The following is a 25,945-nucleotide window of genomic DNA, read 5'->3' on the forward strand; positions in this document are numbered from 1 at the left end:
GAGCTGAAGGGCTATGCATGTATAATCTCATGGGGGGAGGGGGGACAGGCAGGAGCTGGAGCTCACACAACCTCTACTGGTGGTTCCATGTGGCTCTGATGACTGCAATTTGACAAGCCAAAAGCTAGTGATAAAGAAAGATTGATCATTATTCCTGCTTCAGGACAACTTTTGGAGAACATTTTCAGCTCATACATATATCATCAACCATTGATCATCCATGCTTTGGGCTTGTAATACAGGGATCTGTGCACATTTGTGGTCATCTTTTCTAAAAATTCTAGCCTGGCTAACACCAGAGTTAATTTTCTAACAGGTTTGTTATGGGTTCACCCAGGCTACACACATCTTAAAACCACAAGAACCCCTCTGAAATGGAGCTTGTTGACTTCCATCAACTAAGCTACACGGGCCTGTCACGGTAGAATGCATATTCTAAACTGATATATTTGTTTACACTGTGTATACATCATGGGTTTTAAGTGAATTTTAAGTAAAACAAAAGAAAATATATCCGCACACTGTGTCGAACGCTCCCAGTTTAATGGTGGGTGATACACAACGTTTCGACCACTCAGACCATTCACTTTAAGTGAATTTTAACAGAAAATGTTAGAGAAGTCTGCAGCTTCTTGGTCATGTTAAGGTTCAACCAGTGTTCGTGTTCTCTTGATCCCCACAGGGCGGCGCTCCGACGTTGAACAGTCTTTCAGGGGCAGGAACCACATTTGCACCAAGATCAGTCTGCCAGAGCAATCACATGGGCAGAAACTTAGATATTGTGTTTGACAGCCGCCGTTGTTTCAGTTGCCTGAGGAAAGACAACGCCGGTAAGTTAAGGCTTTTCAGATGTGTCAGCAAAGTGAATGTCAGTGTCTTGTAGTGCTAGCCTATTCAAAATGTAACATAGCCTACGCGTTGGATAGACTTGATGCGCGTCGCAAGAGTTTGGCGTCTCGCTGAAACTGGTTTCATAGGCAATTTCATCGACACTTGTGAAGTTAATCTGAGATGCTTCACCCGTGGTATAGGCGTTATCCCAAGCAGCCAACTAAAACCTACATAGAGGTATTTTAATTCGTCTGGTTAGAAACTAACGTTAGTTTAATGACGAAAGTAGTCGCACTGTTGTCAAAACCAAATAGTTTATTCTGCTTTCTCTTTTACATTTCCTCTTTGATTATAGACTGCGTCAGGGCTTTTTAACGTGAACTATAGGCTAGTAGCCTAAAATAAACAGGTCAGATGAGAAGGTTGGGAGGCTCAGAATCTAATGTGTTTCAATGGAATGCATTATTGGGTTAGTGTTTTAAACAGGGTTTCCTTTGCTGAATACAAAGGTTATCACAACTTTTCATGAATGGCGAAATAGTAAAATAGTGACAAATCGGAACGTCCGATTCCGGTGTTGCAGCATCATTTCTTGTAGTTTATCATGCTCACTTAACTGTGATGGGGACTTTGTGGGAGTGACGCTTTAATTGACTGTATTAAGGTCGTGGAACCTTTATGGATGATAAATCCAAGGACTTAATTATTTAAGTGTTTTGCGATTTTACACATGCAGTGTAAATCCTCTGGTACCGTGTCAGAGATAACACTTGATGAAATCTTTTTATGAGCTAGTGGTTGGTAACATGTGAAGTGTAGCCTACATTTAACATGTTGAACTAAAATACGGCATGAATGTCCTTTGCTGTCCAGAAACATTTCAAACAAACAAGAAAAAAATACATATGGGGTCGTACTTAATTTGCCAGGTTTAGGCTTTTAAAAAGTAAATGGGTTTTGCTGCAAATATGAACTGCTATGAAAACTGGTGAGAGGAACTGGTAGAGAAACAGGCCTAATCACTGTAATCAAACGACTTTTTAAATAACCAAAGCTGTTCTGCTTTAAAAATATTCCAGCTTCCATGAGTAAGTGAAATGTACGAAGTCTGTAGTGACTGATTGATTAAGCATATTGTTTTTGGAGCATCATACCTGAAAAGCGTGCTGCATCTTGTATGATGTCAATACTAATTTTGTCAAGTGACCTATCTGAAATTACAGTGTTTGTTTAGGAAAGTGTTAAGAGTAACTGCCTCTAAAGAGGTTAATTTGGGTGGAAGCTTGCAGTGTTGGAACTTTTTTCCCCTTCTTTAACACACAGCAGTTAATGAGAAGGCTTGCATGAAAATTATTATATACTTTCACCACAAGAGGGGTCTTGAAGCATTCCTCCTTTTTTTGTGGAGAACTGAAAAAAGGCAGTGCATTCTCAGGGCTGATGTGAATTCAACAGAGCTTCCCTCAAGAGGACCCCCAAATAAATACTTCCACATGACCTCCTGTTCCCGTGCCAGAAAAAGCGCTCTCGCTCTCTGTGCGCAGAGTGACGTTCTGGACTTTGACTAAACTTGCGATAGTTCAGTTTGCAGACTGACCCCAACTCCGGGGCTCCCACTCGGTCAAACAGGCGTTCTCATTTCGCCTATCTTTAAGGAAAGACTCTCAAAAGCTGAAGCTCAAGATATAGCATGAGAAAATCAAAGCTTCAGTTTTGCACATGTTTGGAAAGGATCAAATACTGCTCGCTGCTCCTTGCTTGTAGCAACATCCGCAGTTCTGTTCCCCTTAATGACTTGAACTAGCTGAGTAGTGTACTTCTTTTTAAAGTTTTTAAAGCTGTCTGCTGCAGAAAAGAGTTTAGGGTGGGAATATGAATGAAAGAATCTCACTGTTAGTTCTACTGTGCTTTTTTGTGCACCCTGTTGAAATGTGGGGAGGAGTATTTCAGACACATACAATCCGTACTTCCCAGTATCATGCGGATGGCATAGCCCATGTTAACAGTAAATTCCTTCATTTCTTTATTACTACACAGTAGATTAATTGTCAGCACATTTTAATGTGGAATAGAATTATAATTAAATGTGAAATGTCAAATTGGAGTTGATAAGCTGTATAAGAATAAAGAATAAACAATTACCAAATAGGTTACTGTCAACACATACAAATAATAGTCTGTACTATTAGGCTCAGTATATTTTGATATGGTAACCAACCAAAGGCCTTGCATTGAAATGATGATGACAATGATGTGGAGTTTTGGTTGGACGTTTGGTTTAGTTGGAGAGTTGCTTTTCAGGAGTTCGGAAGCCACTAGAGATGTAAAATTGTGTAAACATGACTAATGGCATCCCCCTACACACACACTCACACACACAATTCTTATGATCCTTATCCACCTCCATGGAGAGAGATTAAATAAACACACTCCCTTCGTTGGCTTTGAAGGCCTTGCCAGAACAGATGAGCATCTCAACAACACTTGACCCAAGACTGGTTTGAGGTCACAAGATGGGATGTTGATAAACAATTGTTAGCCACACACAGAGAGTGATGGCATTGGTAGCTGTCATGCTAGTGGCGTGACTTACCCCCCGAACGTGCTTTGATCAAACTGTTGGTGCAGAGTTGCACGTAGTCCAATGCCCGCTGCGCTTTAATCAGGGATTTTCATGAAATACATTCTTCATGTCTTCCTCTGACTCATGGATGTGTTTAAAAATCAATAGCCCTGAAGGACAGGGTTGGAACACAAGTAAATAAACATGAGTAACATACAAGCCCACCAGATCTGTGATTAATGTACAAGCTTGCAATGTGGCTGTTGGAGTCAGAAAGCTAGTGACTAAGGTAACGTTTCAATGTAAATAACATGAAAAGCAAAACAGTGTAAATCTTTGGTGTGAGGGCCCCATTTTATACTTTTATCTGTTGATGTAGTATCCAACTTCAAGGCATGGCAACTGTTTTTCCCGAAAGTGATCTAGGACTATGACATATTCTGTAGTGGTTTTAAATACCCATGAACAGACAATGTTAATTAAACATTAGTTGACGCATATAGTTTGAAATAACTTTCTTGACATATAGTCAGAAAGGCATCCTGATATACAGAATATACTGAATATACAGAAGATTATGACAAATAAGAGAAAACAACTTACACACGCACACACACACAGTTACGGCTGTGGAGCTATGACAACTTTTATGTCTATATTCTCAGTATTCATATTCTGCATTTTGCATGACAAACATGCAGTGGCTGTATTCTGACAGTGATATTTCCCACTTGACAGACAGAAGGTTGGACAGGATGCACTGAAGGGATGATAAATTCACTAGCTTCCATGTCCATCTGGCCAACAGGCATTTATGTTTCCAGAGGATTTTAGACACACAGAATTACAGTGAGGTTTCAGTATGGATATGGAAGGGTTAATACCTCATGTATTTAGAAAGCGATTATTTCTCCTTCCCAGCACTGCTCCAGGCGATCGTCTCAAGGCAGTAGTGTTCATAGTAACCGTGCTGACTCTTGAGGTTTAGCTTTAGACATGTGCCACTGAACTGCTCAGCAGTTGTTGTTTCCAGAGAGGAATCAATGCGAGTGACCCTAATTGGCTCAAATCTGACCAATAATAATTCTGGGTAGCATGTCCCTTAATCCTCCCTTCAGGAGAAAAGCCTGTATTTGACTTGAAGAGGTCCAGCATTAGTTGCCATCCGGGAAACAATAAGCATCTTGTTTTACTTACCTGTCCCCAGTCAACTGCCTACTTGCCCTAACTAAACACCTTTATCCCTTGTCTACCTTGACTGGCATGGTTGAAAGTGTGCACACAGATATCTGTGAAATCCCCCACCACTGAATTGTCTCTTCAACTAAAACTTGTATATATACAATAAAACTATGTCTCTGTCTCTCTCTCTCTCTCTCTCTCTCTATATCTATATCTATATCTATATATATATATATATATATATATATATATATATTAGTGTGTGTGTGCTGGGGGCCTTGTTAAGCTCTAAGCCCCACTACTCTCAGATCCTATACTAAGAATTTCCACCAGTGGAGATGTTTTAATCTGCACCCCACCTCAGCTGACTGATGGGCTTTGGTGCATCTGAGTGGTCTTTGCCAACCGGCAAAAGGGCAACGGGTGCAAACATCTATAGACCCTTTCATGGAATTTTCATTATCAGCATCATAGTTGGCCCCACAACACTTCCTTTTTAACATTCCATATGTTATCTTAATGCAGAGGAAGTAGATTGGGGCCCAAATAGAATGTTCAAGCATTGTTTTTGTTTACCTTGTTGAAAGGGTCTATACAACTCACCCCACTGCTTCTCCAAGCATGGAAATGAATTGCTTTGTTGCGAAATAAATGCTAAGAAATACCCGGCAATATGTTTGTAACTGGTTTAGGCAGATTGAAATATTTCGAGCTGCAGTTCAGGTAAGTAGGTCAGATTTTTTCCTCCCCTTTTTGATTTCTTAGTAAAGGCAGGAACCTGCAATGTCAGCTCCAGCGCTGAGCTTTTACGGGAGATATTTGATCATGTCTTGGCTGTGTTTGCGACTGTCATAACAGGTTGCGTATGTGAGGGGGGAAGGGAAGGCAGCCTACAGGGAACATGCATGGTGTCAAAGTTGGATGTCGTCAGGGCGATGAGACTTGTGGATTAGGTAAGAAGCTGTTCTGTAGAAGAGGTTTCCCTGGAGCATTGAGCATCAACTCCCCCAACTATAGTTAACCCCTCACTTTCATTTCCACCTGCAATGGCATCAATTCAGTTTAGAGGGTTTCTGGTTGCGGTCATTCTCTGAAGTGGCCAGACTGTCAAAATTAGAGTGACACACAGATGTGGTTATGGTGACCTGGTTGGGGGTCAACACAAATTGTATGTGCTGAAAAACAAGCAATCCAAACCTTAAAAAGGAGGAAAGAATGATCTTGCTTTTGTTTTCGGATTTATGGGGAACATGTCAAGAACTTTGGCACCCATAACAGAAAACTGCTCCCTTTGTTGAGTTTTCCAGTTAAAAAAAAGAGAGGGAAGGCATTTCTCACTATACTCTGGACACTGTTGCTGGGATACTGAAGGATCATAAAAAGTAGTGAACAATAAGCAGCCAGCATGTTATGTTATATCCTGTCGAATCGGACATTGTTTAGACAGGTTTTGATCCGGAGACTGTTTGGAAAACAATCGCTTACTCTAAGACCCTGGGGCTGTTGTGTTTTATGTGGCTGTTTAGTGTTCCCATCTCATGAAATGTTTATAATAAAAATCCCTCTAATTAATCCATTTGGGGGCCATGGCTGGCTGCCCGATCTTGCTGTGACGCAAGTCTGTGATTAAATCATGTGGAGAATAAGGGGGGGAAAAAGGTGGAAGTGTTTGAGGAGGCTGGATCTGTTTAGTGCACCTATCCTCGCTTTGCTTGTTTTCGCCCTCACTTCGGGGCTTGCGTGGGAGGTTTTTTAGAGCTGTCAGAGTTGGTGACACTGACTGAAGACAAAAATGCTGGTTCTCATTGTTGGTTCTGAGGCGGGGACTTGGCAATGCCATGACCATGAGTTCCAGTTCCAGAGTGCTCAAGCACAAATATGTCATAGGCATGAGTGTCTGCTGCCAGCGGTCACAATGCTGTGGTTCTTAATTCGTTTTTGACTCCCAATGTTCAGATGCCCAGCATCAGGCCCTATCAGTGAGCTATCTTCTGCTGAAGGTTTTTACTTGTTAAAAGAGAGTTTTCCTCCATCATATATGTGCTTGCTCTGGAGCATACAGGCTTCATCTACTATGCAAAGCAAACAAACAAGATTCAAATTTTGTCTCAGTTTCACAAAAGGTTGTTGATATTGTTGATGAGCTAATTGGCCTGAATTGGTGTGTTAGTGTGAATATATAATGATGAGGTTGGTCTTCCTTTTTCCTTTTTACGATCTGATTAAGGCCCCAGGCCGAATGTTATTTTAAATATAAAAAAACATCAATATGGAGCTGGTGTATGCAGTGCTACTCTACCCTCTTTGAATGATTTACCAGTGGCCAGCACCTGGCCAACAGTCCTAGGTGTGTGTTACACTTGGTGCGACTGGCTGGGGCACCTGCACCGCACACCGGCGACCTGGGTTCGATTCCCGCCCCGTGGTCCTTTCCGGATACCACCCCTGACTCTCTCTCCCGCTCGCTTACTGTCATTCTCCACTGTCCCGTCATTAAAAAGGTATAAAAAGGCCAAAAAAAACCACTTACTTTAAATAATTGGCCTGGATTGTTCATGGCTCAGTCTGAGCGTCTTTGTATAATTCCCAGCCACACAGCCAGGCCAGAAGGGGACTTCACATTACATGCGGCATGCGCTGCGCTCGCCGTTAGGTTGCTCTTGGTTGAGGTAATGTCCCAAAGATTTTTGTTGTGCTTGCCACCGGGCTCAGCGCAAAATACCTATGATTTGCAGCGCAGCGCGGTTTAAGTTCAACATGGTTCAACTTTGACCGTGGCACGCGCAAGAGCAGCAAATGCCGCTTGCACTGTACTTTGCTCGGCAGACCAGTTCTTGCGCGCAAGGCATTGAAAATAATTTCATAGCACAGCGCTGCCGTTTGCGCATGTAATGTGAAGTCCCCTTAAGGAGAAATTAGCTGAATTTGTCAAAAAGTCTGCTCCATCAAGGATGTATAAAATCTTCATTTTCATTTGCACTACATCTGTGGAGTCTGGCAACATGTCCAATGAGAAAGGCATTTGGTTCAGCAAATTATGTTTTTGTTTATGAGGGGTTGGGAGGGGGTGGGATCTGTTAAAATGTCATACCACTCTTAAGTCATTTGGCTCTGCAGGGGTTAAACAACAGCAGTGAAGACAACGTGCATTGAGCGGAAAAGTTCTGCTACAGAAAAGATGCAAGATTTGAGCTGTGGCCAATTAAACTACCCCAGCAAGGAGTCCCTGTGGAAGACGTCTTAATTCTGTTTTCACACTGGCATTCTAGGTCTCTAATTGAACACAGACATGATTGCGGCAGTGGAGTTCATTGTGGTAGTCCTGCAGAGATGCACAGACCCTCTCACCCCTAAGCTGGGTTCACTGGGGAGAGTAACAGCAGCAGGGAACATGACTGTTTGTGGTGAAGTGACCTACGCACTCAAGGGAGACCATGTGTTGACTGAGGAAAAGGCTTTGTGTGTGTATGTGTGTGTGTGTGTCTGTGTCAGTGAGAGACCGAGTGAGTGTGTGTGTGTATGTTTGTCTGTGAGTGTGTTTCTCTCAGGAATCAGTATCGAGGTATACCCCCCCCCCCCTTCCTCTTATTTTTTCACCAGACCCAAGGTCCAGCTGTGAGTCTTAGACAGGAAAACCTCTGACATCGGAATAACATTTGTGTGGCGTTTGAAACCTCCCAGCTGCAGATCAGGGGAATGTCCCAATAGAAAAAAAACAACAGGAATGCACTACATACCACCCAGCCCTGGATCACCGCTTAACTATGTGGGATTCTGTTGGGCCTGGAGCTTGATAGGCTTTTATATAAGGCGTTCCCAGCAAGGTTACAATGTTATGATGAGTCCCTGAAAGCTATGGTTGCGCAAGTTTTATGATCGCCCATTCTGTACTGTAATCAGTGAGAGTATGATCGGTAAGAGTCTGTCCTTTTCACAGTAGGTCAGAGCAAAGGGTCAGTCTCTCATTGCGACAGAATGAGCCAAGCCATAGGATTGATATGGAAGGCCTTGGTTATTTCACAGCAGATGTTGGGCTCTTCCAGCCCGGGGCGAATCCTCGGGGGAAACGGGGCCACTGGCCGTGACAGATGACGTCTCACTGACCCCTTACTGCTGTCAGGGCCGTCCCAGCAGGTTTGAGCACGCTCAGTGAGTGTCAGCGATGGGGGCCCTGGAGATCGGATACGGGATTTCCTGTGGCGGAATTCTCCATCGTCCGTCCGCCACATTTCGGCATTCCGGACGTTTTGATTACTGTGGGAATTCGGATTCTGCAAAGTCCGATGATGGATAAACAAAAGAGCAAGCGCGTCAGAGAGAGAGAGATAGAGATAGAGAGTGATTAATTTGTGTGTAGTTCAGAGCAGCGGGACTAATCAGGATGTGATTTGCCCTTTAAATATGTCTGCGTTTTGATGCACTTCTCTGATGGCCTTTTCGGAGTTAGAGCGCATGAGCAAAGAGTCACTGGTGTCAGCTGAGGAAGCCACTGCTGAGCTTTTTCTGCACCTGTCCAGGACAGTACTCACATCCTCCCGACACACAAAACAGTTCAGTGATCCCAAGGTTAAAAACAAATTCAGCACAAAAACAAGCCTCTTTTTTTTTTTTTTCACGGCTGACTCATGCAGATTTTCATATTCACTTCTGCTCACTTATCCGAGCGAAGAGAAATAAACAAGCGTCTGGTTCTTAATTGCGAGTTAATGAGTGTTATTGTGGGACACTTGCAAAAAAAACCCTTATTTGGGTGACGCGGATTACATCTGTAATCCTGTTCTACGTCACCTGGACGCCTAATTATTGGGTCCCAGACTCTCTTATTTGTGACAGAGATGACCGGTCATCTTCCATCACGGTTTTGGCTGGTCTTCCCCCACTGGCTCTTTTGACATGGGACTCATGCTGTCCTTGATGTCACGTATTAAGATTTGTGTTATGGGAAATCTGCAGAGTTGTACAGATGTACAGAGGCCAGATGCAAAGTGAGGAGTATGTAAGGGGAGATGGCTTTCCCTTGAACCAGCCAAAAAACATGTTGGAAGTGACCAGTATTTGTAAACAGTCAGATGGGTCTCGATGGGTTTCATATCGGCCTTGACAGTACGGAATGTTTCTGAGGACTTCCAGAAAGGAACTTCTTGAAGACTGTAAAAGAAGTGCACGTTAGACGTGCCCGTTTTTTTTTTTTTAGGGCGGCCCCTGGCCTCAGTCGTGGTGCGCTGTGATTGCATCTGACCTGCTTATTTCAAGCTCCGTCTGGTCTGTGCCGGCAGTTTGTCATGTTGCTAAGATGGAGAAAGCCCAAAGCGCCCCTGCGCAAAACAACCGCTCATTGTGTGCTGCTTTTCCTATCAGGTCACACCCAGGTGAAAATGCCAAGTGCAAAACTTTTTTCCCCCTCAGCCCAGTAATTATGCTGACCAACTGCGAGCTGACTTGAACCTCTGTATTTTCCAACCGGGGCAACACTTGCCGCTCCATGGTAATCATTTAGTGACTTGCGTTTTTGCAGGGCATAATTTGTTTTAATCTGGCCCCGAGGTGTAGACCACATATGACGTCAACAGCTGCATTTCACCGAGCGTACAAACAGAGATACAAGTGGATACATTGAAATCGTGCATTGGCGCCCTACACATGCATACCAAATCTAAAAGTGAGCGGTTTCCTTTAAGGGCCCATAAGCCGGGTCAGCGTAGTTCTTCCCTTGGTAAGGGAATAATGGGCATTGTGTGATGGAGGTAAGTGGGAGTTCAAGTTGAGCCCATTGTAGTGGAAAATATAGACCATGGACCTGTACCATACAAGGATGTTTTCGCTTTGAACGAGTGGTTGCTGTGTGAGTGTTGGCAGCTGCAGCTGTTACATCTATCATATGTACAGTATTATTGCGGAGTTACATGCCAAGCAGTTTGACAACAAACGACAGAAGAAAAACACAACCGGAGTTCCTCCCATCGGGTTGTATTGGGGTTGCAACACACACTCCCTCCAAATGAGTTACTTTATCAAAACAGAGCCACATGAAACCCGAGGCCCACAAGGCCTTGTAGGGATCACACACACATACGAGCACACATGCACACGCACGCACACACGCACGCACGAGGCACCGACACAGTCCTATTTTCCACTGGCGGGAACTGAACTTTGGAGGTTATTAAAAGCCAATCTAATGTGCAGCTGTTCAGCAGCCTTCGTATTTTAGGAGTAATGAGATTATGGCTTTTGGTGGCTTGTAAATCAAGTGGACCTCTCTATGACTATCTGAAGACAAGTGTTATCTGAAGACAAGTGTTGAAGGCCACACTGGTTGATAAATTAACAATCCTCTGCCAGACTTAAGAAGTAATTAAGATGCCACAAACTAGATTAATCATGAGATTGGCCTCCGTACTTGTGTATAGGATGAGCTGGTAGATTGCTTTTGAATGTGGTATATGTCCATACATTTAAGAGGATTCACCTCAGAAGGCAAAGGTTGTCTTGCATAACTTGTAATCAGACAGAGGAATATTTGTTCCAAGTTGAGGTGATGTATAGGGGTGCAAAGGACCCCCATCCTTCAGATAGACGTGTCATGCTGCTCGTATGGGATGGGGGGGGGGGCTGCTTTCAGCATGTCTGTTGTAAACCTTGACACGCACATCGATGTCGCAGTTATGCTTGCGTTCGAAATTGCTCAGAGGCCAGTGTCATCTCTGCAGGTCGGTGTGTATGTTGGGGTCGAAAAGGACGAGGGGTGGGTGGTGGGGTAGGTTGAGCACCTTTTCGTTTCCAAGCTCAGCTGCCGCACCACATCAGGAGTTCCTCCCTCGACAGCACACCAGGCCATGACCTTTCACCCCAAATGTTTCACAGTTTGCCACCATTGCAAGGGTTCGCTCTGTTATGCAATGCTGTCTCCATGGGGATTTTCCAACTCCCCAACACACCACAGAAGTGTTCTGTATCAATTCATCCAGCCTAGAAATGTAGCACCCTTTTAATTGGAGCTAAGTGGACTTTCTTCGAATCGTTGTTCCTCAGAGACAAAAGGGAATAGCACTGGCTGTTGTTTAATGTTTTATTAATTCAGTTATATTTTTAAGTCCATCAGCATTATCAGTGTTGGGGAATGGCAAGATTAGCGGCAAGTATCTTATCAGTTTTAACAGCAGCAGGGACGTCTCATTCGAGTCTCACTGGGCCGATGTGACTTCAAAACAAGATCCCCCCCTATGTTATCTCACAAACTGTCTTACGTCTCGGCCTGGCTAAATGCATCAGAGGGCAGCTGCTGGAGCTATTTTTAGAATGCAGGTGCTAGAGAGAGCACCGGGTCCGCCCTCATCACCACCGCAAAGTGTTTGTGAGTGAGAGCCTCGTGTCAAAACAAGACTATTCTGGCCAAGCCATCTTGTGCCCAGAGCCCGAGCAACCTGACACATACGTTAAAGGAACATATTGGCACCAGTGTGCCTCCAGCTAGGTCAATCTGGGTCGCTGCCAATGCTCAGCACTCTGGTGTGCAGTGATAGCACTTCATGTCCCCATCCGTCTCTTCCTGAAATGGATTGAGTTCATAATTTTTTAAGAGACCAAGAGTATCAGTGAAGTCTAGCGTTTAAAGGGCAGTCACAGTTTTTAGCACACTCAAGTCAGTTGACTCAACATGAAAATAGCAACTCGACCTATCGGATTCAAACATGTGCACCAGGGCAGATGCCACAACACAGTTTGAGCGTCAGATCCTGAGATCTTGGGGTCACCTGAAGAGCAGGAATAAAACAACACCTCAGGACCCCCCAGGGTTGGGGGACCCTTGGAGCTGATCCGCGGTTTCGGTTCCCCCAACGTGACCCGTGGGACCACGTGTACTGGGAGCGGGTGGTTCCGCGCGCACACACACACACACACACAGGTGACCCATGAGAGGCCGAGTTTGTTTTGCTCGCTCGCTCTTGCACGCTAATTTTGCACTGCAGTTGGCGAAGCTGCGGAGGTTTGGTGTGGTGGAGCAGAGCCAATCCTCAGGGTGCCCAAAAGTACCCCCTTACCTCCCTCCCTCCCCAGTCTAATCTCTCCAAACTCCCCGCTGTCAATTAAACTGTACTGCTTCACTACTTGCTCTGCTCTTAAGCATTTATTTATTTAGGCTGCATTATTCAATCTTATTTATTTTCATGCACAGCAGCACAGTAGGTAGCATAGCACTGCTTTTTTGTCATTGTCATTGGAAATGTTCATATCAAGTCTCAAAGGGGTAGAGGCTGCATAATTGATCTTGCCTTTTTGTGCAATAGGCTATGAAGACTCAGCATATGTAGTTGACTACACCTGATGCTGTTTACTGATCCTATGCAACTCCAGTTTATCACCTCAGTATGGCCTCTCCTGCACATTGTCACCCAATTAACACCACCACTGTCGGCATACTTTAACCTACAGAGAGTTGTCCCCCAAAGGATCACACTCTCTGATGATGGTGTCTTTAGGAGACAGGTGTTTGTTTGTTTACCTGGCTGTGTGTAGCCTACTCCTATGCTCATCACCTACGTTGCGTAGGCTAGCTCATTACATGTGCTGAGGAGTGTTATCTTATTTTAGGTGGTATATAACTGCTTTTCTAAACAAGAATGTGGACTAGAATGGGCTGTTCACCTTAGGAGAGAAGAGGAGACAGAACATGGTCCACTGTTACATCCATTTAACTTCACATGCTGTTACAGGAGGAGAAAACCCAAATGTCCACCAGCCATGGTGACCGTCAGACCCAACAGGTGGCATTGGTGTCCTATGGTTGTCTTTAAGAAATAAGTGAATGGTATAGCTATTATTTTCAGTAGGCCTCATTAAATAGTCCACTAATGTTTTTGGCTGCCTTAAGTCTTTGAAATTTCATTTTATTGTGCAGACTGTTTGTGCACAGTAAACAGAAGTCAAGATGTTGAAAGAAACAGGCAGCTTTTCTTTTTGTTCTACCAAAGCATTTGGGTGAAAGGGGTTTCAATTCTAATAGCTTATTCCAGACTTTCAGACTAATATGCAGCGACAACTAGGTTAAGAGATTACAATCTACTCCAGATAACACCCCTTCCAGGCAGGACTTATCCCCTACTCTCGTCATTTCTCAGGCTGGACATAAGTGGAACCTGTGTGTGAACACGTAGCCAACTAGCCTACATATTAAAAATGGTCCCATAGCAAGGGCAGGCTACTAAATATTAAATTGCTTCAGTGAGCAATGGGTGCGAGAATGGGTGGTCCTGTGTGTTCTTACATGGTAACGTGGACACACCATGTATGACACGAGCGGCGGATTCCTGTTAGCTTAGCCCCTTGTGGGGGCAGCCTCGACTGGATCACACAGGATTCATTTGTGTTAGGGACTGCTGCTGTTGCTGCTGCTGTTTACTCCGTGTTGTTCCCAATAGACAAGACACGATCCCGAGTGGGAGGCAGCGATACAATTGCCGAATGTAACTTACAGGAGAGGGGATTACCAAAGGACCAAACTCACTGGATATGCAGCAAAAAACCCTGGTTTGGCCACGTCTGCCGTAAAGCCAAGCGTGCCTCCGAGCCGGATGGTGTGTCTCGCCTACAGCTATAGCCTGCGCCGCCACACCGATAAGAGAGTAACCAGCTCGCCAAACGAACAAATTGTCTTAGAACATTGATCTGTGAAGATATTTCCAGGAAGATTTATACGTGTTCGAATGATTAAGCTGAATAAGAATCGGGAGAGCAGTATCACATTTCCTAGCATGTGTTCTGGAAAGTCTAAAGAGGTGAGGGTGTGAGTGGTGTCTGTGTTTCCGTCTACACCGGGTGTGCTGTTGCACGGATTTCAAGTTTTATACCAGATGGTCGCCGGACCAGAAAACCAGGAGTTCGTGTGCAAGTAATTGTCCTAGTAGCCTAGACTATATTAATCTATCAACGGGAATGCTGCACAACGCCACATGTTGTATAAATGGATTTCGACAAAGAAGGGGGAAAAAATCAGCGATATGGCAACAATGTTGCCTGTTTAACCCATTGAAAATAGCCCGGGTCTTGCGTAAGAAGACTGCATTGCTTATTTTGTTGCAAAACAGGTTTAATAAAATTATCGATCCACATTTACACCGTGTTCGCTTGATGTTGATCAAATCAGTCCGTAATTATTTTATTTGCTAGTTTTAGCTAGCTGGCTTGAAATTGTGAAGGGTGGTACAACAGTTGAGGTTTGCAACTCCACACAACGACGTTGTGGCTTCTTTTTAAATCTCGCTCTGATTGCTGGAAACAAAATCAAAGCCATGGGCCTACATTTGACAACGTTTGCTGTAGTTTAGAGTGTTCATTAAAATTGTGTTGTGATTTTCTTAACTACATTTTAGAAGTAGGCTATATACCCTTGTCTAATTCCCCTCCCCCTTTCTCTCCCTAAACTCTTCTCTCTGGTCTCATCCTCTTCGGCAGCCCCATCCTCCTGTCACTCGGTTGTAGATGGCGTTCCTGCAGCAGTCTGGAGACTACTGCCACGCGCAACATCCCCAGGTGTGACTCTGTGGGCTTTGTGACCAGTCTGGCACCCCTGTCTGACCTCCACGCAAGTTGTGGATCCAAAAAACGGTGCCCAAACCGGGGAACACTCTTTTTGACCCCCCACCCTTTCCAGTGCCCCGCGATCAACTCCTCAGATGGGGTCTACTACCCCCGCTGACCAAAGAAGTAAAGAGATAAAGGCCTGTCCAGCTGAAGGGAGGGAGTCGTAAGGATCTGAAGGACTTTAAGATTGTGTTTTATCAGAGGAGGAACAGTACGCGAGAAAGAGATACTTAAGATCAAGAACTGTGGCAAAGACTTTTTTAAAAAGGAAACAAAAAAAAATCAAGCCAATTGTGGACTTACAGGCGCAAGACAGCGTCGTCAGTGTTTTTTGAAAAATTGTACACTCTTGTACAAACATAGGTTTACCAACTGAAACAAGCATGGCTCGGATGAACAGGCCAGCTCCTGTGGAGGTGTGCTATAAGAACATGCGCTTCCTCATCACCCATAACCCCACCAACTCCACCTTAAACAGCTTCATCGAGGTGAGACACTTCTCCTCGCCGCCGCCTGTCCTCCGTCCATTAGCATCTCTTCCTCTGCTCCTTCCTCGCGCTCCTCCTCTTCCTCCTGCTGTCCATCCTCCTGTCAGTCAGTATGGTTTTATCTCTGTCTGTTTGTCCGTTTGTTTGTGTGTGTGTGTGTGTGTGTGTGTGTGTGTGTGTGTGTTTCCCTCCTTCATTTTCTTTGCCTTGTCGCAGCACTCTCATTCTTTTTTTCTATGTTTCTGTGGCTCTCTGTTTCTCTCCCTCTCTTAATTTCTCTCTCTCTCTGTCGCTTTTCCTGTCCATCCTGCTGCTTGTGCTTTGGCTTCACACTCCTCCATTTATTTGGCAGTACATCTGCGCTCGCGCTCCCACCATCCTTTTTAAGAAATGCGAGCTGCCGCTGTCACCAGGCCCTCCGTGTGACCCTCTTGCCGCTCCCCCCTACGCTTATCGCTCGGCGGAGAAACCAGTCTGACAGCCAGCGAGGGAGTATGAGCTAGCGCGAGCGAGTTAGCGCACGTCCACAGAAGGCCCTGGCTCTATAACAAACACGCTGCATCCACAAAGCCCGGGCTGTTGCCATGGAGACCCCGACCCAGCGCAGCCACCGTCACATGGCAAAGGCAGGGAGAGGAGCGTGCAGCGGACAATGGGACCCCCACCCCCTCACCACACACACACACACACACACACACACACACACACACACACACACACACACACACACACACACACACATCACCCTTCTCTTCTGCACCGAACGGCATAGTTCAGCACAGCACAACTCTGCTCTCCACCACCAAGCACAGCAGAGGCACAATAGAGTACAGTGTCGTGTGTTCGGTCCTTTACATGGTCAGCCACATGCCTTCCTCTTTTAAGCAGTTCCCGTAAAGAGCAGCACCTCGTAATAACACCGCTTCCCAGAACCCCTTCGCAAAGTAGCACCAAATGTCCCCTTGTATCAGCACACGGCTTGTTTCTTGCCGATATGTCAGTGACATTGTTATCCAGTCAACACTAGTGTGAACTCTCATCTCTCTCTCTCTTCTCCTCCTCCCTTCTTCCTTCCCCTCCACTTTGCACTTCTCTCTCTCTTTTCTTTCTCTCTCCCCCCTCCCACCTTCCTTCCCCTCCACTTTGCACCTCTCTGTCTTTCCCTCCCTCTCTATCTCTCCCTCTCCAGGACCTAAAGAAGTACGGCGCCACCACAGTAGTTCGAGTGTGTGAGGTGACCTATGACAAGGCCCCTCTGGAGAAGGACGGCATCACAGTGGTGGTGAGTGGCCTTGCCGCTGCATGAAGCTGGACCGGCCATGTGTCTCTCACATGGCGGCGCCTGAGGACGTGCAGCTCAGAGGAGCGCTGTCTGGGGTGGGGGGGGGGGGGGCTTGTTCAAAGCAGTCCACACATATCTGAAAAAGTGAGGGAGGGAGAGAGAAAGTAGGAAAGAAAGATACAGAGAGTCTGGGGTTAGAGAGAGGGAGTGACAAAGAAGAGTATGGCTTGTTTAAATCAGTTCACACACTATGGTACCAGGAGTGAGTGAGAGAGAAAGAGAAAATACAGGCGAGAGAAGAAAGAAATGAGGTTTCCATGTACACGCTAACGACAACTAAAACGAAAAGGATAGACAAGTAAAAAAGCATGGCAATGTGCACGGAATCTGAAGAAGGCGCCAGGACGTCAAGGACAACACAAACATGGTAGAACACGAGGCCTTGCATAATAAGCCTGGGGAAGCATGAATGCCGCACGCATGCTGAGTACGAGCGCAATGCCAATGCAACATTACTGAACTGATGAGCAGAGAGACAAAGGGGAACCTCGAGGTCAGTGGAGTGTGAGCGAGTTTGAAGGGTGTATCAGCAGGAGGAGAGTATGTAACACCTTGCCTTGAGAAACCCCACCCCACCCCACCATGTATCCCTAGCCTTCACACTTCTGTCTGCCTGTTGCATTTGTTCAGATTTCCGCAGGGAGAAGTATAATGGAGGAATGTACTGTAGACATATAGCCATGTGTAGTTATTTTGTCTGATTTTGTGGCTATTTGTGTTGTTGCCGTCGTAGTCCATCACACAAATGCTGGTGGTGTGTCTTTCATCGACCAAACACATGTGTGTGTGTGTGGTCTTTGCTCTTTGATGAAAACACAGAAATGGAAAGCAGAGATTGCAGCCATTTCTGTGCTGTATCAGTAAATGTAATGTAAATGTAAATTAGGTTTCTAGGCCAAGTATACTTGCGTATACAAGGAATTTGGTCTCTGCATTTATCCCATCTGTGAATTAGTGAACACAGAGCACACAGTGAACACACAGTGAGGTGAACCACATACTAACCCGGAGCAGTGAGCTACCGTGCTACACCGGCGCTCGAGGAGCAGTAAGGGGTTAAGTGCCTTGCTCAAGGGCACTTCAGCCGTTCCCACTGGTAGGGGATCGAACTAGCAACCCTTTGGTTACAACCCCGAAGCCCTATCCAGTAGGCCACGACTGCCCCACAGGGGAATGTATGAGTGAAGTTGATCAGACCTGTGGATTTTTGAAGCCAAGAGAAAACAAGCATCAAAGATGACATGTGGAAGACCACGAATAGGGAACTTGAGCTGGGTTTAGACCGTCGTGAGACAGGTTCGTTTTACCCTACTGATGATGTGTTGTTGTGTATTATACTTGTGAGAAGGAGGGCTTGAGAGGGAAGGGGGAAAGAGAACAGCAGAGAAAGAAAGGCCTTTAAAATTCTTAAGCACATGCAGACACACGTGTGCACAACCCCATTTACGATATACTGTGTGTGTGTGTGTGTGTGTGTGTGTGTGTGCGCACTCCTCGTTTCATCACAGGTTCTTGTGAGTCATCCCTGTTCTAGTTGCTCCTGCATCTAAGAGCCTTCTGTCCCCGTCTCATCTCCTCTGCTCCTCTCGCCTCACCTCTCATTTCCATCTCCTCTTTTCTCCTTTCCTCCCATCTCCTCTTTTTTCCTCTCCTCCTGTCTCCTCTTCCTCTTTTCTCCTCTCCTCCCCTTCGTTTTCTCTTCTCCTCTCGTCTTCTCTCCAGTCAGCCACACGTGTTACTTATTACCCTCTGTGCAACGTTTCAAGGTTGCCATGGTAGCCGTGGAGCAGAGCCCTCTCTCTCCGTGTGGCCTCCACTTCAATCATTTTTTTTTCTTTCTCTCCCTCCCTCTCTCTCCTTCACTCCCTTATCCTTGCTTTTCATCTCGTTCTCTGCTCTGCTGACTCGTTTTCTCTCTCTCTCTGTGTTTGTGTTTGTGTGTGTTTGTGTTTGTGTTTGTGTTTGTGTTTGTGTTTGTGTGTGTGTGTGTGTGTGTGTGTGTGTGTGTGTGTGTGTGTGTGTGTGTGTGTGTGTGTGTGTGTGTGTGTGTGTGTGTGTGTGTGTGTGTGTGTGTGTGTGTGTGTGTGTGTGTGTGTGTGTGTGTGTGTGTGTGTGTGTGCGTGCGCGTGCGCGTGTGCGTGCGTGTGTGTGTGTGAGTGTGTGTGCGCGCGCGTGCGTGTGCGCATTGTGAAATGCAAGCGAGAGAGAAAGAGGGCAAATCTGCATATAAGCAACATGGAGGCAACATGGAGGCAGTGCCCATATGTAGTCTCTCAGGAAAGTGAGGGAATTGCGAGGTGCACTGGTCAGGCCTTGGGGTGGAAAGGAAGACCTCCGTTCTACACCCGTTCCCCGGGTTCCGTTCTACACCCGTTCCCCGGCTTACGCACATATTAAAGAGCAGTGTGGGAAACGTCCAAAGAGAGCTTCATTCCATTAAGACGAGGAAGGAAGTCCAACTAATCAGAATCTCCAAGAATAACCAAAAAAGAAGGGGGGGAAAAATGAAACGGGCAGGACTCTGTCGTCACTCGCCCCCCGTAGCTTAATGGTGGGCGTGTTTTTGTTTGTTTGTGCTTCCAGTATAGCTAACCCAAACAAGAAGGGGGGTATTTTTGGACAAATTGAGAGTGAGGCTCACAAAAACATGTTATGTGACACAAAGAGGGACTCACGCAAAGGGTCCCAGTGTCCGGTGTGAACATGGGGAAAGTCTCGTACACAAGCACGCGTTGTGTGAAGGACATGCTCATCAACACGTGCATCTGCATGTTCCACTTTGGGCGTGTGAAGAGAGGTGTCTGTGTGTGTGCTGGGCCTCAGCTGTAGTTCAGCATCTCCAAAGAGTTTGCCCTTCCTATGCTCCAGGGAACTGACACACACACACTTTATCGCTCTTTGTGCTCCAACACCTGATTGAGCTCATCATGTGATTACAAAAGCCCTGATAAAGTGAATCAGGTGTGTGCAGCTGATGGCCATTGGGTGGGAGAGAAGGAGAGTGTGTGTGTCTGTGTGTGGGTGTGTGTGTGGGTGAGCTATGCCATGGATGATGGGCTAGAAGCAAATGGAGAAAAAAGGCTCAGAGGGTAAAGACTGACCGAAAAACACACACTGCTTTGTCCAGTGCAAGACTGCAGTTGGTGTGTGTCTGTATATCTCTGTGTTTATGTGTATGTATGTGTGTTTATGTGTATGTATGTGTGTGTGTGTGTCTGTGTTTATGTGTGTGTGTGTGGCGCATGTGTATGGCCTACCTCTTTCCTCGTGAGCTCCACACGTGCTTTTTAACGGTGTGCAGGATTCACGAGGCCACCAGCTCCGACATGTCCCGCTGCTTTTGGAGGTAAATGTGACCTCCCCTTTAGACCCCCCCCCACACACACACACACACCCCACCCCACCCCCCCTCTTAAGTAGGCCACGGCTGTTTTCTTGGCCTGATTTACGTCACAGCAGCAGCAGACACCCACCCATCCACCCTCTCCCGTACGCCCAGCCAAAGAGCAGAAAGGAGATGAAGGAAATCAGCCTTTTGACTCCTCCTGTCTCTGCACGCAGTATGAATGTCTGTCTCAAGCTCCTTTCCTCCCTCTCTCTCTCTCTCTCTTTTTTTTCTTCTATCCCTCTCTACCATCAAAGGCCCTTTGTCTGAGACTCCCAACACCTCCAGGAGGTGCGACTGTAGCAATTAAAGCGAGTTTACATTAAATGACCTACACCTGTTTGATGCTTGTGGTTGCTTTGGGCTGTAAAGTGTGTGTATGTGTGTGTGTTTGTGTGTTGCTATTCAGCTCTCTGCTCTCTGTCAGTTAGCAGCCAGTGGCGATGAGTAATCTGCGTGCGCTGTTATCTCTGCTGCCTGCGCTGTGAGTAAGCCCTTTTAATCAGGGACTGGCTCCCATCAGCGTAGGCCTGCGTCACAGCTACAAGTGTGTGTGTGTGTGCATATGTTGGTTGTTGTGGGGTTTCAGTGTAAGTGTGTGTGTGTCTGTCTGTCTGTGCGTGCCGTGTTCTTTGGCAGCTGCCCCACTTCAAAGGGGTTTGGTGTATGAGTGTGTGTGTGTGTGTGTGTGTGTGGTAGGGTAAGTGGTGTGGAATCCCACCCCCACTTGCTTCATAACAAAACAGTGTGACTCACCCTTCACCTTAGGGTGATATAGTAAGAGTAGTGTGTGTGTGTGTGTGTGTGAGAGAGAGAGAGAGAGAGAGAGAGAGAGAGCAAGAAAGAGGGAGATAGCTTGTCTATATTGTTGCCACACACAGTGCTCACAGATCTTGACACACACACACACTCACTTCTAGAAGGATACTCACACACACCTCACCTTCCTTCTCCGTCTCCTGCGTCCTCAGGATTGGCCGTTTGACGACGGCGCGCCGCCTCCCTCCAAGGTGGTGGAGGACTGGCTGAGCCTGCTCAGGAGCCGATTCCTGGATGAGCCCGGCTGCTGCGTCGCCGTGCACTGTGTGGCAGGACTGGGGAGGTCAGTCACACTCACTCACTCTCTCTCACACACACACACACACACACACACATATACTCTGTCGGTCACTCACACACTCTGTCGGTCACTCACTCACTCACTCACACTCAAGGATGCACAATAGTTCCTAAACACCCATAGTTGACTATATAGCAAACTAGTTAAATTAGCTTGTCCTGTTAGTTTAGTTTGCCACTTCTGTAGCTTGGTAGCGGTTGTGTAGCTTATTGAAATTTAAGCTAAAAGTCTGGACACATACATGTGTATCATTTGATTCTGCAGTGTCATGCTTCCTTCACTCCCATTGGTAGTTGCCAGAGGGTCAGTAGTTGTTGTAGTTGGCTTCCGCCAGTTAGCCTCCATTATCTTTAAAATGGTGTCCCTCAAGTGCACACTGGTTACAAATGCTTTTTGCGTCTGTGGATTGGGGGATGAGCTGTCAATTCCCTGCTGAGAGGATCAGCCAATCCACAATGACAACATAATTTGCGGTCATCGGCAATGTGGCACCAAATTGCTGCCTAAACGGTTTGTTTGTGAAAACAAGGGAGAAAATGAGTACATGTTGGATGCCCTTTTTAACCCTTAAAGGTGTAGGTTTTTGAACATTCTAAGTTCCGCAACAATTGAAGGTTCTAAAATTCTATGTTGAATTCAATGAACCCAGATATTCTTTAGAACGTTCATTTCTCAACATTCCCATCACACCGGTGTGACGGTACTCCTTTAAGGGTTAAAGAGCAGCCCACTGAGTACACTTTTGGCTAAATTAGCTAGCCTAGCATCGGCCATTGAATTGAATCGGGCCGGCACTTCCCAGTTCTATGGTAGTTGCCATGTTGTACCGTATTTCGTACCATCGGCAGCCATGTTTAGTTAGCTCTGCAATGGCCACTTGTCTCTCGTCTCTGTAAAGCACCATCTGTCACCCGAAAGTAAATGGCAGCCTGTTGCTTTGTCTCTCTCCTATGTGGCCCATGCTAGTGTGCAACACTAACATTAACTTCTCTAAAGGAGATGGATTAGATGATGGCTTCCCCGCTGCAAAGCGTCTCCTCATCGTCATCGACGAGCCGCTGTGCCGGTCGTGGTCATGAGGTGCCAGCGCTGTAACCCTGGACCGTGGCGCCCAGCGCCGTGCCAAAGTCAACTGTCCCCCGAGTGCCCTCTGTAGGGGTAGTAATCCCGCTGTATTATTCGCAGGAGCACGGGGTGAAGGCTGAAGACGAAACAGGAAGATACGTTTTCTTTTCTTAAAAAAAAAAAAAAAAAAGTGTTTGTTTTACTTTCCCTCTTCAAAAACGTATGGCCTCTCAGTGACCTATTCGCTTGGGTGCAGGGGGCAGTTGGGGGCTGTTGGTAGAAGATTGGAGAGTGAGGGCATGGGGTGCAGGGGCAGTGGAGAGTGATGGGGGACTGGTCCATACTGGCTGGAGCTAATACTCCGACCTTAATTGAATCTGGTGTTCCCTACCGATCTGTATTTATAACAGACTCCCACCCCAGTCTCCTGACTGAGAGCAGTTATGTGCTTGGCGTGCGTAACATATGTGGGGAATATGTGAAAGAAGAGATTGGGGATAGGGGGTATTGGCCTGAAAGAACCCCCCCTAAAAAAAATCAACAATGAAGAAATCACTCTCACCCAAGAGGGTGAAGACGCTAAAGCGTTTTTTCCCCCCACATTCTCTCGGTGTGGTATTGCATCAGAGCGGCTCTCTCCACATGCCTCCCACTGCTCTCAAAAAACACTCTTTACGATCATTTTGCAACGCAGGGAAAAAGAGAGAAAGGGAAGGGGGGTGCAAGAGATGGAGGGAGAAAGAGAGAGAGAGGGACTGTGAGAGAGGGAGAGTGACTGCCCAATGCTGTTCTCATCTTTTCGGGGCGGTAAACCTCAGGCTCTGACGCACTTGGGCCCCCTCCTCTGGGATTCAGGCCTTGGTTCTTGAAAGAGTGCCAATGTTTTCTTGGCCCTGCTTGTTTATTTTCATATTATTCAGATGGGAAACGCTCTCTCGTCTCTCCCCGCGTGTTGAGGTGAAGTCCTGTTGTGGGTTTGTGAGATCCACTGAGGAGGGGGCGAAAAAAAAAAAAAAAAAAAAAACCACTGCCACCAAAAAAAAAACACAGTTTTTTTAGGGTTCTTAGAATTCTGTTCCTTTTACGTACTTTTACGTATTCTCATAATTTGTCCTTATTTCCTGTTCTTTTTTTTTTTAGTTCTGATTCTATTTCTTTACCTGCCCAAAAAAGATAGATGATGATGGCCCATCTACGTCATCCACCTTGGTAGATCGTGACTAGTGGCACAAAAAAGAGCTAGATTTGCAAACACAAAAAATTTTCCATCTAATCCTCCAGCTCCTTTTCTATTTGTGAGCGTTAGCTGTGTTCAGAGAGAAAGAGGGAGCGTGAGTGGGTGGGTAAGGGCCAAAACATACACACACACACACACACACACACACACACACAGAGAGAGAAAGCTGGCATTGAAGAACTACATCCCTTTTCTTCATCTTTTCTAAAACTTTTCACCAGGGCTCCAGTCCTCGTGGCCTTGGCACTGATTGAGAGTGGAATGAAATACGAAGATGCCATCCAATTCATTCGACAGTGAGTATTCTGCAACCCCCTCTCCTCTCTGGCTCCTTTTGGTAGGAGCAGTCTGGTTGTGATGGGGACTTACTTAAGCGCTTTTCAGTCTCTTGAATAGTAAATTAAAAGGTCCATAAGGGAGTAATGACATTGACTGCTGCTGCTGCCGCCACTGCCATTGATTTTTAAGTTGCCATTTCTTGTTCTCTTTCAGAAAGCGCAGAGGAGCCATCAACAGCAAGCAGCTCACATACCTGGAGAAATATCGCCCCAAACAGAGACTGCGTTATAAGCACCCACACATTTTCAAGAACAAGTGCTGTATCATGTGACCCAATGGACTGCAAGATCCCACCCCCCCTTTTCCGACAGAAAATACGGATCTCGGATCGACGCGAAAAACAAAACGAATGGACTTGGACAGCCACCTGAGGCACTGTGCTGTTCTAGGATGACAATGCGAACTAGTCTAGGGTTAGGTGGAGTGGCCACGGGGTCTGAACGAACTCCTGGAGAAAGGGGGAAGAGAGTGGGAGCAGTTGCTCCCAGAAATTGGACTGCAGCCAAGACGTTGGAGATGATGGCGCCTCTGCCTTAAGCCATCCTAGTTCTTAGACATGCACCAACAGTTTGACCGACCCCCCACCCCACACACACACACACGCCAAAACATTACTATGGTCTTCTGTTATTGGCTGCATTTTGGGTCAACCAATGTCCCTCTTCCTGAAAAACACATCATAGAAGGAAAAAAAAAAAATGCCTTTGATGAGTGTTGGTAAGAGTGAGAGCTAGCTGTGCAACAACAAAATGTGAATCGTGTGGGGACATATGGGAAATGTATTCTATTGTGCCTGCTCTTTTAAATATCTCTCCCTCTCACTGTCTATGAATTGTAAACGGTCAGGAAAGAGGCCCTTTTTGCTCACCTGCTGTGGACATGCTACTATGCTGCTTTGTGCTGGTATACTTCCTCATGATGCTTCAGTGTTTCGTTTGTGAGCGTGCTCAGTGCAGCCGGTTTTAGCACTTGAAGGGGATAAAGCCTGTGTCACTTGACTGCAGCAAGGGGATTCGATGTGAGATTTAGTGCAACAACTTTTTTTTATATATATGTTGATGAAACCAAATGTCAGGTGAGGAGAACGCATTCTCCGAGTGAGGGGGTGTGTGTGCGTCAGTGGAAGTGTTTGACAGAATGCTGGCAGGTGTACTCATCCTTGTGAGGTTGCTCTGAGATTGTTCTCTTTTTTTTCCCTTTCTTTTTTGCTTGGTTTATGCCCCTGTTACATTATGGTGTGTGAATGAGGCCAAACTTACAAAGAAACTGCAAAGCACCCACAAGGAGGAGCCCTGGCCACAGATCTCATACACATGCACACACACCACACAAACACCCTCTCAATGGAGGGCCTTGGCGCCTGTGAGCCAGCCGGTTGGTTTGCTCCTCAACAGCACAGATTTCTCCACTGGAGAGGGAGGGAGGGAGACAACTTCGCTCTTGTCTTCCTCTTGCTTCTGACTTGCCTCTTTGTCTGCCTTTATCTTTTGTTGTCTCGGAAGGAACTGCCTTCACTTGTATAGAATTAATGAAATAATAAAAGGATGTGCACCTCCCTTTCTCGGCATTCTTTTTACCGTTATATCCATCAGATGACCAGGAGGATGACCACACCGGGAGTGAGCAAGGAGTGACTCATGGGCGGACTGTGAGTGCCAGCTCATCGTGTTTTAAAGCGTCAGTCCACTCACAGCAACAGACACCGTCGCCCTCTGCTGGGGGAAAGCTAGTATTAAAAAGGTGCCACGCCGCTCCTGTGTGAGTGGCCGAGGACGGGGCGATGTCTTGTTTTCCCCTGACATTCACGTCTTT

At 46.1% G+C, this 25,945-nt stretch overlaps 1 protein-coding gene across 3 annotated transcripts; it reads left to right on the forward strand.

Moving 5' to 3' along the window:
• The first annotated feature begins 728 nt into the window (after positions 1–728).
• On the forward strand, positions 729–25,689 carry LOC143140725 (protein tyrosine phosphatase type IVA 3). 3 transcript variants are annotated; one of them, XM_076301783.1, is made up of 6 exons: positions 729–830; positions 15,029–15,747; positions 16,835–16,927; positions 21,344–21,474; positions 24,016–24,090; positions 24,287–25,689. In XM_076301783.1, exons 2-6 carry the CDS (start codon positions 15,541–15,543, stop codon positions 24,402–24,404), a joined length of 624 nt encoding a protein of 207 aa, XP_076157898.1. In that variant the 5' UTR covers positions 729–830; positions 15,029–15,540; the 3' UTR covers positions 24,405–25,689. The 3 variants fall into 3 exon arrangements, with proteins under 3 accessions (XP_076157898.1, XP_076157897.1, XP_076157899.1); XM_076301782.1 differs by lacking the exon at positions 729–830 and adding an exon at positions 13,764–14,352; XM_076301784.1 differs by lacking the exon at positions 729–830 and adding an exon at positions 13,821–14,352 and having other exon boundaries at positions 15,029–15,645.
• Positions 25,690–25,945: the final 256 nt, after the last annotated feature.

This window comes from Alosa pseudoharengus, unplaced genomic scaffold (genome assembly GCF_046254945.1).
Source record: "Alosa pseudoharengus isolate Yale_2024_CS ecotype anadromous, Long Island Sound unplaced genomic scaffold, YU_APseudo_1.1 YU_APseudo_1.1_scf_23, whole genome shotgun sequence".
Lineage (NCBI taxonomy): Eukaryota > Metazoa > Chordata > Actinopteri > Clupeiformes > Clupeidae > Alosa > Alosa pseudoharengus.